The sequence below is a fragment of the Rhincodon typus genome, chromosome 4 (assembly GCF_021869965.1).
Source record: "Rhincodon typus isolate 14 chromosome 4, sRhiTyp1.1, whole genome shotgun sequence".
NCBI classification, from domain to species: domain Eukaryota; kingdom Metazoa; phylum Chordata; class Chondrichthyes; order Orectolobiformes; family Rhincodontidae; genus Rhincodon; species Rhincodon typus.
The window spans coordinates 72503881-72523436 of record NC_063335.1 but is presented as its reverse complement, the minus strand read 5'-3'; the positions used below and the strand labels follow the sequence as shown (position 1 = coordinate 72523436).

Here is a 19556-nt window from a genome sequence, read left to right as displayed (position 1 = left end):
AGGAGCAGGAAGGCTGACGTTTCGGGCCTAGACCCTTCTTCAGAAAAGGGAAGGGTCTAGGCCCAAAACGTGAGCCTTCCTGCTCCTCTGATGCTGCTTGGCCTGCTTTGTTCATCCAGCTCTACACCTTGTTATCTCTATTATTGAGGGCCAGGCTTGTTTTTTGTGAATGTTGTAACATTGGTGTCACTCTGCTTGTGGTGGAACCATGGATAAGGATGCCATCTATATGGCAAATAATTCCTTCTAATCCTTGAAGAAAACTTGCTATCATTCACTGAAAAATCTAAGGGGCAGATGTGGCATCAAATGGTAATCCATCCAAACAATATCTCCCAAATAGTGTGATGAAGATTAGAAGCAAGTTGGATTCCTCATTCAAGGATTGAACCCTTTGTAACTTTGCCAGATTGTCATCCACAGACACCAGTAGATGAATCTCCTTTTCCATAACTTTGCTCAACCGTGTGTGATCAACATAGGTTCATCAAATCTCATTTGTTTTCAGTACTGGAACCTTACCTGAATATCAAATTGTAGCATTTTTTGTAAGTAAGATAACTCCATGTTGTAACATTGATTCAATTCATTGCTTTAACTTTTGCGTAAGTTGTTTAGAATTTTTCCTTGGGGGATCAACAGGTACACTGGCTGGACAGCTAACTAATTTGATGTGGTAAGCTGTTTTCAGTTTCCTGAAGCTTTTAAATAACTGTTGAATTCTGTTCTGAATTTTTTAAGCTTGTCTTGGCTTCCAAATTCCTCTTCATAGATGAGTTGTAGATTTATGCAAAATCTTCTACTTAATGATGAAAAATCCTTGTTCTGGATCACATACGGGATTCCTAAGATTTCCTTTCTTTGTGTCGATGTTTAGCAGTCAATTGTGTTTTTATTTTAAGTTGCATGCCTCCTGGACCATGGTACTTTATAGTTGATGGCCAGAGGAAGTCTTGCTTTAACCATAGTCCTGTGCCAGTAAGAATCGAAACACCTGCTGTAGTATCTAATTTGAAGTTTGTTTTATGTTCCATTGACCAAAATTTCTGCATTCCAACAGTTTTGTCCTCTTTGTACTTTCATTTTTTCTGTGTAGGTACACTTCCACTCTAGCATCCTGTAAACTGCATAATACCAGTAATTTTCTTGACTAAGTTGCCTCACTTCAAAAATAAATACTTGATTTTGCCTTCTTGCTTCTGCCTGCCTAGATAATTATACCATCTTCAATAATCTTAAACCTTCCCCCAACTACAGAAAGCCTGATAATATGCCCTCTAAGCCCATCAGATACACCTAAAAATGAAGCTCTAACCTGGTAAAGCTGCAACACAGGCATACCTCCAAGCCACACGGCAGAATTAGTATGTGTTAGATGGACTTAAACAAATCCACAACCAATGGAACAGATAATAAGCTTTGCAGGTCTGTCACATCTGGATAGTGGTGCATTATTTTACAACTAGCAGTAGGAGGATTCTCCACAAATATCCTCATCATGAATTAAGGGGTTGTGGGTGGTGAGCCTAACATGCGATGGCAAACATGTTATGAATTAATCTATCTTTTAGGGGTCTGTATTTGGAATTCTCAACTAGTCTATATAAGTCAATAATAAAGAAGTTGAAACTCTCTCCTAGTCATTGGATGTATCCATCAAATTTAGTTACTCCTTGCTAGTTTTTTCTCTAAGGCTGAAGTAGGCATTACATGTTCTTATGACTTCTTTATAATAACTGTTTCTTCATTACGTCCCTGTCTGGCCAAGATGCCATCTGCTCTACAATCTATGGGTATAGGAGGACACTGACCCTCATCATCTTGTCTGCTAGTTCCAATGTGGTGCTGTATTTCAAAAATCTCCAATGCTAGTTCTGATATTTTTCAATCTGATTCAAGCCTGCTACGCTTGCATAGTATCCTAATCTCATTGGACATTCATCCATTCTTTTTTTACCATTTCCTGTATTGTTCTGTCATTTGTTGCCACCGTCTGTGATTATCATCTAGTTATATTCAGGATTGGGATTGATAGAGTTTGAAGGAGACTTGGCTGTTAGTAAACATTAACTTTTATTGATTATTGTTCTTAAACTATTTACAGGACAAGCTTTATAGAGTCTTCAGCTATGAACTATCTCCCAGTAGTCTGGTGGTCATATGATCTTGCATCATTGCAGTTGCAGACTTTCTTACTTACATATCAACATTAACCCATTGGACTATAAGCTTTTTTCAAATTGTCAAGTAGATACTTGTGTTGTAACTGTACTGGAACATCTTGGGTGCAGCTAATTGTGAGGTACAAGTAAGTCTTTGGTACTACCATTGAGATGTTATCTGGGCCATGTGTGAATAATGTCTAATGCAATGAGACACATGGTGCAGTCTATTACAGTTCAGTCACACTTGAATATCTGTTGCAGCAATTTAACTATTCAACAATATTCAGCGCACAAGGGCATGTTTTAATATTCACTACAGTATAAGGCAGATGTTGTACTATCAATAGGAGAAATGGTCCAATAGATATTACAGAGAGGATACAATTTCTAAGTGCAGTGTGAGTCAAGTAGCACTGTTTCAATAATGATTCTCTTCAATCTTGGATTCCTGGATTCATGGGTAAATTGATAACAGGAGGCCCCTGTTCAGGAATCTTCAGCGCAGAAGACATCTGAAGTATCTGGTATACGTGGATAGTATCCACCATAGTAAGAACCACTGCAGTGTGAATCACTTGAAGCTTTCTCACCTCCACTGAAAGATGCTTGGTGCAATATCTACACCATTGTGTGTTACATGCTGTAGTATTTCTTGTAGTGAAGAAGTCATGCAGCACAAGAGTGATAGTAATGCAAAATACATTGTGCAAATTCTCTGTGGTGCAAGCCACAGTTCAATTATCTAACATTGATAGTGGGAAAATTATTGGAAATCATTTCCAGGGACAAAATAAATTTTCATGTGGAAAGACATGGGTTAATCAGGGAGAGCATGCACAGAACTAATAAAAATAAATCACATCTTAATTGAATCCCTTGATGAGAGAATATCAAAGGTTGATCGAGATGTATGCATGAACTTTTGGAAGTTATTTGATAAAATTGACAAGTATTCAAAAATAGAAGCCCTTGGAATTAAGTGGAAAATAATGGTATGGATATACAATTGACTCAGGAATGGGAAGTAAAAGATAATGGTTGGTGAATTTTTTTTAGGCTGGTGATGTTGTTTCCTAAGGGTTAGTTTGGGTACTTCACTTTCAACTTCTATAAACATTGAAGAAGCAGCATGAAAAGTTTGGAAGTAATACAAAACTTGAAAAAGCGGGTAATTGGTGATGAGAGCAGTTGCAGGCTTCAGGATGACAGAAAGGGTAGTGAAATGACAGGATGGTGAAATGAGAAGAAGCATAGATGATGGTTGGAGTCCACCATGGACAAAGGAAGAAGGCTATGGTTGCTGGAGGTCAATCAACTCAGCCACAGGACATCTCTGCAGGAGTTCACCTGAGTCATGTCCTAGGCCCAACCATCTCGAGCTGCAATAATTTTCTCTCAATCATAAGGTCAGCAATGGAGACATTCAATTGATTGTAAAGTCAGAGGCAGGGATGATCCCCCACATGCCACACACCATCCTGACTTGGAACTATATCGTCATTACTTTATTTTTGCTGTGTCAAAATCTTGCAACTGTCTTCCAGACAGCACTGTATTTACCTACACTGCATGGATTTCAGCAGTTCAAGAAGGCAGCTGGAATGTGGATATCAATGGCTGGCCAGCATTTACTGCCCATTCCTAGTGGTTGTGAGCTGCCTTCTTGAACTGTTGCAGTGCATGTGCTATAAGTACACCCACAATGCTATTATTGGGAGGATTCCAGGATTTTGACCCAGTGACGGCAAAGGAACAGCAATATATTTCACAGTCAAAATGGTGAGTGACTTGAAGAAGAATTTGCAGGTGCTGGTTTTCCGATGTATCTGTTTCCTTTGTCATTGAATCATAGAATTTTACAGCACAGAAGGAGGCCATTTGGCCCATTGTTCTGTACAGTTTCCAGTAAATGCTACCCAGCTAATTCCATTCTCTAGCTCTATCTCCATAGCCCTCATTCAGGTCTCTTTGAAACCTCTATGGAATCAGCTTCCACCGCTTCCCCAAACAGCGCATTCCAAATCCTAACAACTCTCTGAGTAAACATTCTCATCTCACTCTCTTGCTGACAATCTTGAAATCATGACCCCTAGTTACTGACATACCATACTCCTAAATGGAAGTGATTGTGTGTTTGGAAGATACTGTCAAAGGGCCTTTGGTGAATTTCTGCACTGCATCTTGCATAGAGTACACACTGCAATCCACCTAAACCGCAAATCTTTAGACTGGGAGAGGAAACCAGAGCACCTGGTGGAACCCCATGCAAGCATTGGGAGAATGTACAAATTTCACACAGACAGTCGTGCAGTGGTGCGCTCAAACCTCAGTCCCTGGCACTGTGAGGCAGCAGTGCTAACCACTGAGCAACAGTGCCACCAATGCGCCTGCACTGATCTTTTTTCTCCTTGAACAAATTCCTGACTTTAGCATTTGGTTTACATAGTACTCAGTTCCTTGATCACTCTGTGCTCCACACTGTGTAGTCACAGACCCTGTACAACTATATAAGAAAGACTTGGGATCTCACTAAATTGAACAAAGGTTCTTTGCTTGCTTATCTCTTCAATGACAGCAACATTTCAAAACAGATTCAACTGTGTGTATCCAAACTGTGTTTATTATTCAGGAGTCTAGATAAACATATCACCATTGGCCTAGAAGTAATTGCCTTACTTCTGAGTTGGAGGGTTGTGAATTCAAAACTTCTCAAGAGACTCAAGCAAATAGACTAGGAAATTTCTGATAGCTAGTCTCACTTTTCAATGTTACCTCACTGCAGTAATGATTGAAAACCTGGTTACCCAAAAACACAAGGATTCTGCTGCATTTTGGCAATGCTAGAATGGAAGCAGCTCTGAGCAATTGTATTGCTGTAATCTATGTCAAAAGTATTGACAGAATTCTGTACTGCTGATGGTCCTATCTCTTTAGTAAAATGTTAAACTAAGGCCTGCTTTGCCTGTTCAAAGTAGACATAAAGGATCTTGTGAAAAAGAGTACAGTATGGCAATTCTCCTGGTGTTCTGGTCAACAATTATTCCTCAAGTAATATGACAAAACAAATGATATGGTTGATTGTCTCATTGCTGTTTGTGGGACTTTATTGAACATAATTGGCTGTTGTGTTTGTCTACATTATAAAAATAATGATATATCAGAAGTAATTCATTGGCTTCAAATGACACAACCTGAGTATGCTATAGTTCTGTATAATTGCAAATTGACTCAATATTTCTTTTAACGAAATGCTTACTCTGATTTTTTCCTTCACAGATGTTGCCAGACCTACTGAGTTTTTCCAGCAATTTCTGTTTTGTTCAATATTTCTTTTGCCAGGTCATTTTCAAGATGTAGACCCAAGGTATGAGTGAGGCTTGTGACAAATAATCTTCTAGGAAAGTAAGGCTTCAGTATACATTATCCCAACACTGAGCATCCTGGAAGCAGGATTTGCTTCGCATTAGGTGAGAATTTTTTTTTTTCAAAGCCACTCTCTGTAGCATCTGGTTTAATCAGCTATTGTTGAGTAAATATGTTTTGTGATATCAAACTATGATATTCAGAACATCAACCTACAAACTTGCAAATTCAGAGCAGGACTAGATCCCTTGAGTGTGCTTCATTATTAAATAAGATCATAACTGATCTGATTAATTGACATTCCTGCACACCTCTGATAATCTTTCTCTCCATGACCTATCAAGAATCTACCAACTTCTGCCTTAAAAATATCTAAAGACTTTGCTTTCATCATCTATTGAGGAAGAGATTTACAGAACCTTATCACCCTCTGTGTGAAAAAATTCTCATCTCTGTTTTAAATGGCTGATGCCTTATATTTAGGAAGTGACCTCTTGTTCTAGAATATCCCACAAGAAAGAACATTCTTCCCATATTCCCCCTGTCAAGTCCCTGGAGGATATTATACATTTCTATTAATTAACCCCTCAACCTGCTAGCAGATACAAGCCAATCCAAACATTTCCCATAAAACAAACCACCATTCAATATGTTCTCTGAACTGTTTCCAGTGCATTTAAATCCTTCTTTAAGTAAGAGAACAATACTTACAAAGTATACCACTCTCACCAATTTGAAATTGAAGCTTAATCTCCCTACTTTTACATTCAAATCATCTTGTAATAAACGATAGCGTTCTACTGGCTTTCCTAATCACTGAATATACTTGCTTACGAACCTTTCGTGAATTAGATACTTGGAGATCCTGACTTGGCTGTATCTCAGAGCTCTGCAATCTCTCAGCATTTAGATATCATGCCTCACTTTTTCCTTTCTGGTGAAATGGACAATTTCACATTATACTCCATTTGCTAGATATTTGCTTATATCTCCTTATCTCTTCTTCACAACTTACTTTCCTACCCTTCTTTAAGTCATCGGCAAACTTCAAATCCACACTACCCGTCCCTTCATCTAAGTAATTTAAATGAAATGTAAAAGGCTGAGGCTCCAGCACTAATCTATGTGTTATATCACTTGTCACATCATACGCACCAGAAAATGACCAATTATGACTACTCTTTGTTTCCTGTTAGCTAGACAATATTTATCTACACCAATATATTTACCCTGCAGCACAAGTTTTTAGTTTTCACAATAATCTTTATGTAACATTTATCAAATGCTTTCTGAAAATGTAAGTACAGTAAATCCACAAGATCCTTTTTATCCACATCACATCTTACTTTCTTGAGTTGTTTAAATATGATTTCCCTTTCACAAAAACATGCTGACTCTGCGTAATTGCTGTGACATTTTCTAAGTGCCCTGCTTTAAGATATATAATAATAGCTTCTAATTCACCAAGGCTTCGTAGACAGCACTACTGAACCTGGGACCACAGTCATGTAGAAAGACAAGAATCAGCACATAAATGGAAATGCCATCACCTTCAAGTTCCTTCTCAAGCCGTTCACAATTGGAACTTTGAAATATATCATCCTGGAACTCCTACTGTACCTACACCAAACTAACTGCAACTGTTCAAAAAGGCAGCTCATCACAACCTTCTCAAGGGCATCTAGGGCTGGGCAATAAATGTTGGCCCAGCCAATGATGCCCACATTATCCAAATGCATAAAAAATCTTCTCTATGACAGCTGTCTATAGATTTTTGCTTTCTGAATCATTCCTGTTTTGAATAAAGGAGTTAGATTTGCTATTTTCCATTCTGATAGAACCTTTTCAAAATCTAAGGAATTTTACTTCCAAGACCCAAGTCACTCAGGACCTGGGGATTTTTCACCCTGGAGCACCAGCAATTTTCTCACTGCCGCTTCCCTGTATACTATAATTTTAGTCATTTGGTAGTACAGAGCTTGAGTAATGCCGAAAAAAGACACATTTTGTCAAAGCTTTTGGTTTTGCATTCATCAGGACTATTCACAAGAAATATCATTGTAATAGGAAATTAACATTTATACTGTATAAGAGGAGAGTGACATTTGGTTAGCAAGTGGACTCTAAATGGTAGAAATGTACCCCGGAGAATATACTCGTTAGTTTAAGACTGATAGTTAACTGCCAAGATTCGCTTAAATTTTAAATGAGGTAGGTTGAACCTAATGGATCAAAGCACTGTCCTGATAAATGAATCAGACAATGGCGGTCACCTATTTTGTTGAGTTGAAACAGTATAGTATGTATATATGTTCTTTTTGTCTGCAAAGAATAGGGTTCTGTTTATTAATACATGCATATGTGCCATATTGTGAGCCTGAATGACAATCCTAATTTGGTTATCAGCAATAGTTTCTCGCACAGTCAGGATGATTAAGCAAATGGTGTCCAATTATGCAATGATTTATTAATTACCATTGACACTTCACCATCTTTTCCTAGCTTTCAGTCCTTCCTAATTGACATGTACTCTTCAATATTCAGGTCTCAATTGATGTCATTCTGAAGTAATATTTCTGCAATGCCATTAGATCATACTTATGTATTACTGTTTGCGCGATCAGTTCATCTGTTTTATTGCAAATGCCACATGTATTCAGATACAAGGCCTTTTTGTCCTTTTATTATTTTTTGTAAATTCTAGCCTTATCCTTAGATTTGTACTCTCTATCCCTTGCTGTGATAATTTGTTTATCATTTCCCATATTATTACTTTCTCTCTTGCCTTATCTATACTGTTTGATTTACACATCTTCTCAAATTTGACCCTTGCCTCCATTATTTAGTTAAAGCCTTCTTTACTTCTCCAATTATGTGGCTTGCTAGAACATCAGCCAGTTGTACACTATCTGAAAGATTCAGATTCCACTTTCCCAATACAGGTACCAGTGCCCCACAAACTGGAAACCACATTTCCCACACCAGTCTTCGAGCTTCACATTCATTTCATTAATCTTATTTGCCTATGCTAATTTACTTATGGCTCAGGTAATAATCCAAACGTTATTAGCTTTGAGGTTCTGCTATTCAATTGGGCCCCTAGCTTAGCATACTGCCTATGCAGAACCTATTTTCTTCTCCTGTGATGTCATTGGTACCATTGGATCTCAATGACTGGATCCTTCCTCATCCCAATTGCAAGTTGCTGTCCAGACTCTTGCTCTTTGCTGCACCATGATGGTAACTTGTTCCCACACAAGCTGCCACCTAGAAGGACAAGGGGAACAGACTCAGCAACAGCAACATGTGTGACTTGTCTCCAAGTCACACAGCATGCTGACATAGGAAAATAACAAGAGTAGTCTATTCAACGCCTCAAGCCTGTTTTAGAAATACAACTGACAGTGGACAGCATAGAAAAGGTAAATACTGACAATTATTATAAAATTTATTGCTTTGATCATGAGGTGACAATTTTAAAACAGCAGCCAGAGTGATCAATTCGGAAAACACTATCAAGATTGTGATTGTCAAAACGCCTGACTGATTTGAGAATCATTCAATGCTCTACCATCGTCTTCTTTAGTAGATGAAAGGGAATGAGCCTAATCATGAATTTTCTTGTGATTGTCGCTATTGTTATTGCTGGGTGTCAAGACGCCACTTTTTTTTTGAAACCCATCGATTTGCCGTCTTCTTGCAAGTGAAATAAGACTTGATAAAGTGGGAGCAACTCAATGAGATCATGGTTGATGTGTGGCCTAATTCCATTTACCTCCTTTTGGCTATATCCCTTAAAACCTTTGCTTAACATCAATTTATCTATCTCAGATTTAAAATTAACAACTGATCTAGCATCCACTGCTGTTTGTGGGAGTGAGTTCCAAAATTCTACCTGGAACTATATTGCTGTTCTTTTCCTGTTGCTGTATCAAAATTTCAAGCACTCAATACCTAAAAACACAATGGGTGTAGCTCCAGCATGTGGAGTCCAATATTTCAAGAAGATAGCTGACCACCACAATCTGAAGGCATTTAGGAATGAGTAAAAATTGCTCAGTTTGCTGATAAATTAACATCCCATTAAAATAATAATAAAACTGAAAAGTAAGGCAGACAGAACATGAGGTGGGATGCCAATTATATCAGTGAAACATATGTGCAAAATAGACTACTCTGAGTAGATATTTTCATCATGAAAACCTCCAATTAAACTGGAAGTTACCTCTCCACATCTATGTAAGCTTAGGAAGGAGGTTAGTTCGCTTTATCAAAAGATTAGTGGATAATGTGAAAACTGAAAAGATATTTTCACAAGTGCCTTTATCAAACTAAAGTGATCTTTCTCATCAGCTGGTCAATGGAGCACTAATTCTTGGCTCAGGGTGTTACAAAAACCATAGTGATTTGTATTTATTAAGAATCCAAAACTGTAAAAGGTGGCAAGGCAGGGTGTTGATGCTGATAATATTGAAGACGTTCTGGGATCCAGAAATATTAACAACAATTAAAATAATGAACTTTAGATAAATGAAGCGATTGGAAGAGATTGTTCAGAAACATTTATTTGAAGCTATAATGTTCAACTCTCAATATGTACACATCTAACCAGGAAACTCAGATTTTAAAAAAACAAAATGGCTTAATTAATCAAAAAAGTTGAAAACAAACAGGAGGATTAGTATCAATGCTCAAAAACATCTCACCAATACAGAGCAGTAATCAGTAAAACCAATGAATTATTGTAATAACTAGTTAAAATATCAAAATACAACTCAGCAGAAATGGTGATTAAATTGTAAAGTACATTGGTCAAACTCTGGGCACGAAAACACAAAATGAGGGGTGGTGTGCTGTGTATTCATTGCCTGGAGATATGCAAAGAAGAAGGCAAGACTGACCTCTGTCTATGAGGCATCTGTTATGAGGAAACATAGCTAGTCTTGGGTTCCTTAGCCATGAAGAAGACTTCTAAGAAGTGGTTTTAGAAATACAACTGACAGTGGACAGCATAGAAAAGGTAAATACTGACAATTATTATAAAATTTATTGCTTTGATCATGAGGTGACAATTTTAAAACAGCAGCCAGAGTGATCAATTCGGAAAACACTATCAAGATTGTGATTGTCAAAACGCCTGACTGATTTGAGAATCATTCAATGCTCTACCATCGTCTTCTTTAGTAGATGAAAGGGAATGAGCCTAATCATGAATTTTCTTGTGATTGTCGCTATTGTTATTGCTGGGTGTCAAGACGCCACTTTTTTTTTGAAACCCATCGATTTGCCGTCTTCTTGCAAGTGAAATAAGACTTGATAAAGTGGGAGCAAAAATAAGTTCTTCCTTCAGGGTTTGAGTGGGATATCAAATTAATACCGTTTATTTATTTGAGGAGTAGACCAGCTAGGCCAGACCACATCACAGCATCACGCAAAAGCGCACACTAGTTTCAAGCAAACGTTGCTTACAAGAAGGTTTGACATATTTCTCACTTGCTGTGTAATGGGAGGTAGTGTGGCACACTGCAGTGAATTCTTGCAGACAAGTTAAAATGTAGACGGTCCCACAAACTTCTTACGGTACCATTTTGTTATCTACCAAATGTTCTTGTTTACCCTGACACTTGCAAGTAAGGGTAACTTTATATGGAACACATAAAATGTAGTTTGAATACCAAGTCCTTAGTTGGATGTAGCTACTGGTTGTATCCAACACAAAATGTACAGGTAGGTTGACTGTTGCAAGAGTAATGAAAGTTACATAGCATTAGGATAGCAATGTTCACCTGCTTCTTGTCTAGGCCACAACAAAAACTGGATAGAAAGTAACACAGTGGGCAAATAATGAAGTTGCTACAAATCTGATGTATAAAAAATCTGGACATATTCAACAAGCCAGGCTCATCTATGGCAAAGGAAAGGGTTAACGATTCAGATCGATGAACTTCCGTCAGAACTTTAAAAAAATTGGAGAAGTAACCAATTTTAGGCAACTACAGAGTTGGCATAAGTTAGGGAAGGGGGAAGAGACCAGAAGCTCTGGGATAAGGTGGATGGCAGAATATGTAAAGAAAAGATGTGTAAGACAAAGAGAGAGGCTATTGAGACAGATGTTCGAACGGAAAGTCACATTCCTGGAACATTACCTGTTTCCCTCCTCCGACTTGCTGCCAGTACTGCCCAATGCTTCCAGCATTTTATATTTTGTCTCAAACTTCCAGCGTCCGCAGCACTTCGTAGTTGAATAAGCAAAAGATGGGTCCCGAGAGGGTAAGCAGGAACAACATGGATTATAATCATTATTTAGCCAACGATTAACTATGGTCGCAATTTAACTAATAAGCCGGCAGTCGAAAATTGTCATCTTTGTTCCTTTGCATGGGGCTCTGAGGTATTTCTAGCATCTCTAAATTATGTAAATCTATTCGGAGACATGCACTTCCATGGTCTCTGACGAAAGTCAGTATACCATTTTGATAACTTTCCCAGGGCACATTCTGAAATTCAAAATGAGTATCTGGGATAAAGCTAGTTACCCTGAAAGATGCCTTTCTACTGACTAAATTATTCCGGTTACTTATCACAAACCGGCTTATAGTTTTCTTTACAACCTCCGGAATATGTGGAAGATCTCGTTTTATGAGGAGGTATACCTGCAACCTACTAATTACGTTTCCAATGTTTGTAACATCGATTATAGGCATTTTCCTACCAAGTTAACTTCTTTAATACAGACAAAATGCTGTATTCACAGCATGCCGCTCGATCTGAGATAGTTTCCCCTCCAAATAACCAATACAGTTTTGTACCATTTACTTACAAATGCAATATATCCCATAACCTGATCACATGGAACTCGACTAGCTTAATCCGAACTACGTAAGGATTAAATTAATCTATCTTCCAATTGCTATTATTGGATAAACGTCCTCAAGGTGAATGTTCTCCCACAAATCTACTCCAACTTGTAACAGACTATATTCCTTTCTAATTATCTTTATGATTTCAGAGACTGTCCCATTTAATCATTTCATACTGTCAGAGAGGATTCGTATCCCCAAATTATATACTATGAAATGGAATCGAATTCTTCCCAAATATTCATAGGTATAAGGGCTGCCGGCATTTCACCACTGCCTTTCTCTTCTCGTTGACCAGGACGTCTTAACAAAAGTTACATGCAGTCAGCAAATAGCAAAACACATAGTAACCATATCACTAATAAAGCAGTTTGGAGAGAATTTTTAGAGAATGGTGCCATCAAATGACACAGTAATATCAAAAAGGAATCTTGCTGCCCACTGGTCCGAGTCAGAATGATCGGCTCAGTTCCCCAGATGGCTCCTCCTTCGATGAATTGCTGGCTGAAACCCAATTTCGTCCTTTGACCTGTTTCTGTATTATTTTATGTTCAGCTGAATCATCTGAAAGCACTCCAATTGACCTCGATGTTCCTTTTGAGTGAAGAATATTTACTCGTGTTTCTGCTCCTGATTCCAATAGCGTGACCCCTGCCGAAAGTATATGAGCTTAAACGTGGGTCCATAATTATATAACTTCATGACTTTGCCTCAGGTCGTATATTAAGGTTGACCATGTAGCAACATCCTGGACGATGGTTACATTCGGGTAACTGTTGATAAAGACAATTGCTGTTAAATCTGGTTTTATTTTAACTTCCAGTCCATACAATTTTTGATTCAATATAAAAACAAAGTTCCGTAACTCAACAAATTGAGAGATCCATACAAGTTATTCACAAGAATTTGAAGGCAGTTTTTGATCAATTTTAAAATAGGACCACTTTCTGAAGTAATACACATATCCAGTCAAAACAAATTGTTGTGACACTACATGTTGAGTTTACAGGACCGAATATAAGGACAGCAAGTTATAAAGGAATATCATCTCCTCAGTGCACATTAGGACATTAGGAAATCGATTGTTTCCACAGATATCTGTGGACATTGGCATTAGCTATTTTAATATTTGAATTATTTGATCAACTCATGAAAGGGTGAATTGAGAGCAAGAATAATTGAAATTGAAAAAAAACAAGCGAGAGTAATGGCAGATCTTGGTTGATACTATATTAATGCCCCAAGCAAACCCCAAGGCCTACCTCAGCCAGCACGAGCAACGAACCCGCGCTCTTGCTTCAATTCAATATTACACTTCAGCCTTCCAAACTAACCACTCCAAATCTAGTCCTGATCTGGAAGACTGAAAAGACTATCTTCCATCACTTGCTTTTCTCGGTCTGCAGAAAAGACAAAGCATCTATTGTAACACAGTGTGGAGCTGGAGGAGCACAGCAGGCCGGGCAGCGTTAGAGGAGCAGGAAACTTGACGTTTCGGTTCGGGACCCAGGGTCTTGGCTGAGTCTCCATACTGTGTTATCTCTGACTCCAGCATCGGGAGTTCTTACTATCTCAAAGTATTTATTGTAAGTATCTGGGTCCTTGTGGTGCAGTGGTAGTGTCCCTACCTCTGGTGCAGAAGTCTGGCTTTAAGGTAACCTGAACAGGTTAGTTAGAAAAAAAACTATTGTAACTTCAATGTGTATGTTTAAAAATGATACATTTAAAATGCAGGCTCTAGGAAATTTTAGGAGAGGGAACTGGTGGTCGGCCCATTTAATTTTTAAATGTAACAGGATGAAAGAGTTGCAATTCTGGTATAAAGTCCTTATTGCCTTTAAACAGATCATAACTTTACTCAGTCTGCAATATTTTCGAGAATGGCTGGAGACAACAGTTGCTTAAATGGATGCACCGCCCCCCACCCCCCGAAAGGTTCTCCTCGCAAACATACGAATTAGAATCAGGTATAAGTCCCTCAAGTCAACTCTGCCATTGAATGAGATCACGGTGGATCTGATTGTAACTTCAAATCCACATTCCCGCCTATCTTGTATTAGCTTTTAACACCTCCCACCCTCGCTCTTGCTTAACACGAATCTATCTACCTCTGCCTTCAACATATTCATGAACTTTGTTTCCATCACCTTTCAGGAACAAATTTCCAAAGATTCGTTATTCTTTTGTGAGGAAAAATTCACATTCTCTTTTAAAGGGAGACTCCTGATTTTTAAACAGTGACCCCTAATTCTAGATTCACCTGGAAGAAGAATTATTCTCTCCATATCTACGCAGCGAATGCTCCTCAGTATTTTATACGCTCCAATCAAGTCACGCGGATACAAGCCTACCCTGACCAACTTTTTCTCATAAAACAGTCCTTTCCCTCGCTGCCATTCTAGGTATCAACCTATTAACATTCTCTGAACTACCTTCAATTGCAGAAAACGTTAATCTATATATAAGGAGACCTCTTCAACAAGTGCTCAGGTAGATATACCTCCTCAACTAATCCCTGCCCCTATCTCAAATATGTTATTTATAAGGAAATAGGTATTGAGTTACACACATAACACGTTTTGCTATCCAATCTAAGACATGGAGAAGGGCATTTGAGGGAATTGGTTCCAGGCACAAACCTTCCCAATCTCTACCTCAACCAAACCTGAGATAATGTATGAGACAACCTGATATTCTAAGCTAAAGATATAAAGCCAAATATATCAAGTATACCATTGATGACTGCATATCTTTCAGCTCCTATTGTGAACTTGCTGATTACCTTGGCTGCACGAATTAATTTATCTGGTCCAAAGATGGGCAGGTTAGGTGGATTGGCCGTACTAAATTGCCCATAGGGTCCAGGAATATCTAGGCTAGGTGGATTAGCCATGAGGAATGTAGGATAGGGGTGTGGGTCTGGGGGGGGGGGATGCTCTTTGGAGGGTCGGAGTGGACTGATGGGCCGAATGGTCTGTTTCCATAGTGTGGGGATTCTATGATCTCTTCAAACGCTCTGAACCATGGTAATGTACTAAAGTACATGAGCAGACTTTCCATTTTAAAATTATGTGCAGCAGTATAAAAGATGCAAATCCATGGAGTTGTCTAAACTTGAAAACAACTTACCGGTCGTGGATTTCCCATCGACCTGTTTACGTTGCCTTTTGTTTGGCAAGGTGTTCCTTTTCGTAGCTATGGTGTGACATGCCCCCTTCACTTGCGAAATATTATGTTTTGACAAACCTTCCCTGAACCCGCTAAATGGTGGGCGCATACTTGTTCCTCGACTTAATTATATTTTTGAAAGGGGCACTTGCAAAGTGAGCAAAACCATGTACGTCCTCAAGACACATGATTGTCTTGCATCCCAAATGCACTTACCACAACTCCCTCCTCCCCACAAAACAAAATTGTTTATTTGTTCTCATCTTGTAATTTGAATAGACAAAACCCACAGCGATTATTTCCTGCAAACAGCTGTATTTTTTCTGTTTCGTTTTGCGGTGCTACAGGCTGAATCCTGGGTGCAGGGAGATCGTTTGCATTTATATACTGTTTCACAGCAACTGTCCAGTGGCGCGTAAAAATTCACATCCGATTTGTAATGAATTGAATTATCCTTAGGTCAAACGCCTCATAGAAAATATAATAATCACAATGATACCAAACTGCATGCCACACCGTCTACTCCGGTCATTGCGGGAACATGTGCATGTCTGCAAATGTATAAATAGCAACTCTCCTAGCACACTTAGCTGTGTGGGTCTCACAACAATCACCAACACGAAGACTAATCGGCATTGCAATTCCTTTAACTCAGATGTTACTGGAACCAAACCTGCATTTGTTTCAATTTCAGCCTGTTAAGGCCATCCTGACTGAGTGGATCAATCGATTGCAAAAATAGACGAGGAATTTAGAATTTTCATTGCGGTGTGTTTTTTTTGTTTCGCAGCTCAGAGCAAAGCAAAAGCAGGTTAAACTCACGGTTTCGTTGGCCATTGGAAGTCTAAGTTATTTAACCGGTTTACAAAGTCAAAGGACAAACACTGCAAATGCGGATTGCTATCTGAACACATGAAAAGGGACGTCTCATATCTCCCGCGAGTAGGGCATTTAAATGTATTTAACCCCTCGGCACAGAGTGTTTTTGTCGAAATCAACCTTAGCTTGAAGTGAAGTGGTTGTACTTATAGTAATCTCGTTGATGACGCTTGTTAATGTTGATCAATATATATTTTCTGCAGATTTAGCTTAACTGATGTGCAAAACGATGTGGGAACAAATGCAGCTGGTATCAGTATGGGGTATGGTCCTGTTCGTGGATTAGGTTATGGGGAATGATTATTTTAGACGTTCAAATAGCGGTTTGCGTCGAATCAACTAAGTAGAACTGTTCACCTGAAATTAAACGATCCCCTCCAACACAAGATGCAGTTTTAAAGTAACAAACAGCGCGCTGTATTTTGAATGGTTTGCTGACTTTTAAAAAAAAAATGCCCTGGTCGGTGGAGACGGTAATTTGCAAATCTACAGTGCGTCCCTAAGCTAACCTGTCCTGAAGAAGCAAATTGTTTAAACCTGATTGAAGTTTTAGCGGCTAATAGCATTGTGCAGCCGCTGACTCAGCAGAGAGAAGGCTGACTCGGCCACACCATTTCCCGTCCCTCTTCCTGTATCTTTTAATTTTCATCTAACTCACCCATGATGTCAATTTCTTCCGCTGTCGATGACGCGCAGTCGGAAAACCCCGCCCTGGAGCTCGGGCTGTCGCTGTATTTCAGCACCACGGACAGTTCAGAAACAACAAAGATACAACGTGGCTTCTGCTCCTTTGACACTACTATTTTTTATTCTGACTAATTACCTGTTCCCAGACATGGTTCCACATTATCAACGCCATTTTGGGACTACGTTTTGATCTTGCATGAATCATGACTCCTGTTAAACATAGTCAAATGCAAAAACCGGATCCCTATTTATAACAGATGTGTTCCTCCAAGTTCTTCAGCTACACCATTGTTTCAGCCTTAAAAAGACATAATTACGCGACAAATGAATGCAAGGCACGAACCGAGATTACATTTTATTCAGGGTTTCTATATTGTATAGATAACATGAACTGAGTTATCTATTATGTAACATCATCTCAAAGAGATTTATTTTCTCGCACAAGAAGTATCGCACTTCTAAAATACTTTATAGCTTTTGAACAAGTTGACTTCGCTCCCTTCTCTATGAGATTAAATGAACAAGGTAACCTTGGGGAAGTGACTGAATGGAACAGGGGTTACATTGACACTAGTCTGAAGTCATATTACGAGTAATTGCGTGCAACACTTTCGGGACAGCCCTCCCATTGTCCCCAACCACCCCAAAATGTTTCTGTTGTTTTATTTGCCGGATTCTTGTTTATGTTTTCACAGAACTAACTTTAATAACGTGTTATTTGGGCAGGTGTTTATCTGTGATCCAAATTCAGTCACTACAGTTATTCTATTCGACGAGGTACCGCGCCGCTTTGGACCTCCGTTTTACTGCTGTTTCATTCCGTACTTGCGTTTCTTTTATTTGAAACCACATGCCAGGGAATCAAAATCACATGCTTGTAGGAATCAAACCACTGAGACCGATGATTCCCATGTACTTATATTCGAAACGATTTAACAGCGCATGGATAGGGTCAGGCATCCGGATCTGGTAATCAAACTCCGTGCTCAGTGTAACGCACAATCTACACCAGTTGACTGTGCATCCATAAAAGAAATTATGTTTTAGGGTGACAAATGCAAATCCGACAATTCAAAGTAGAAATGACACAACAGCGAACGCACATTAAACCAAAACATGGAAAACAAGCCTGCTAATTCTGCCTCATTACCATCATAATAAATGTCAAGTTAGCCTGAGCGTCTAATCCAAGCTATTCCTACGGGCCCCTATGTGAAATCAGAAATTGATGGGGGAGGGTAAGTTATGAACTAAAAGATTTGACAATTTTTGGAAGAAAGTTCCCGTTGCTAGCCTTTCGCTCAGCTTGTGCCCGCCCTCGGTCTTTCGGGTTCACCTGACTTTAATCTCCCCTTCAGCGGTTTATTTAATTCCTCATCTTTTTGATCGTGCAAATACCAGGATGACATCAGCTGGTCCGTTAGCTGTGGTTCTGCATTACAAAAATCCATCTGGAAAAACCTGTTCTTCAGATTAACAAACAAATAAATAAAGCCAAGCACCCTGATGTGCGATGGCTGGGATCCCACTGGGTGTGGTTAGCGAGGACAGGCGACCAGGGGGAGGCAAATCTCTCCAGCAACCATACCCACCCTAACTTGGTGGGTATCCCACCCAGATCGGTCAGAACTCCGCCAAACCCATTCAGTGCATTCCCCCGTCAGCATCTCCCCACTGTCACCAGCAGGTTTTGACGCAGATTGCACTGCTTTTGGGCACCCGATCACATCCTTTGTGAACGGATCGCTCAGCGAAAAGCATTCTCCCCCCACCTAAAGCGTGCTGTTTTGATGGCCCTGCGCACTGGGACGACTTGGTTTGGTCAGGTCTTGCGCAGAGTTAGGTTGCAGGGATCCTGGTCCCGGCGATCGAGCAGCTTGCTTTGCCTGTCCGCCCCCGAGAAAGCCATCGACGAGGACCAGTACATCTCGGATAACTTGAGCAGCCGCTGCCGGGATCCTGGCTGCTGCACCCGGGCTTTCTCGGTGGACCTCGCCCGTTTGGAGAATAGCAGGGAGAGCGGACATGAGCCGCTCACAAGCCGCTTTTTGGAGGCCATGAAGCGGCAGAACGTGCGAACTCTATCCTTGATCATCTGCACGTTCACTTACCTGCTGGTGGGAGCCGCTGTCTTCGATGCCCTCGAGTCCGAGTTTGAAATGGAGCAGGGTGGAAAGCTGAAAGAACAGCAGATCGGGCTCAAGGGCAAGTATAACATTAGCGATGAAGATTACAAGCAACTGGAAGTGATCATCATGCAAGCGGAGCCCCACAGAGCAGGAGTTCAGTGGAAATTCGCTGGATCCTTTTATTTTGCTATTACAGTGATCACAACTATAGGTAAGGATGTGCTTTGTGATTCCACTTTGAAAACACAGACAGACACGCACACACACACACACACACACACACACACACACACACACACACACAC

The 19556-nt window shown here is 39.6% G+C and overlaps 1 protein-coding gene across 1 annotated transcript in view; it reads left to right on the top strand.

The window, feature by feature from the left end:
* The first annotated feature begins 19164 nt into the window (after positions 1-19164).
* The window catches only part of kcnk9 (potassium channel, subfamily K, member 9), a 47729-nt gene continuing 47337 nt past the window's right edge, over positions 19165-19556 (top strand). The window contains exon 1 of the mRNA XM_020529408.2: positions 19165-19462. Within this exon, the coding sequence (XP_020384997.2) occupies positions 19180-19462 (283 nt within the window). The 5' untranslated portion in view covers positions 19165-19179. The remainder of the gene's footprint in view (positions 19463-19556) is intronic.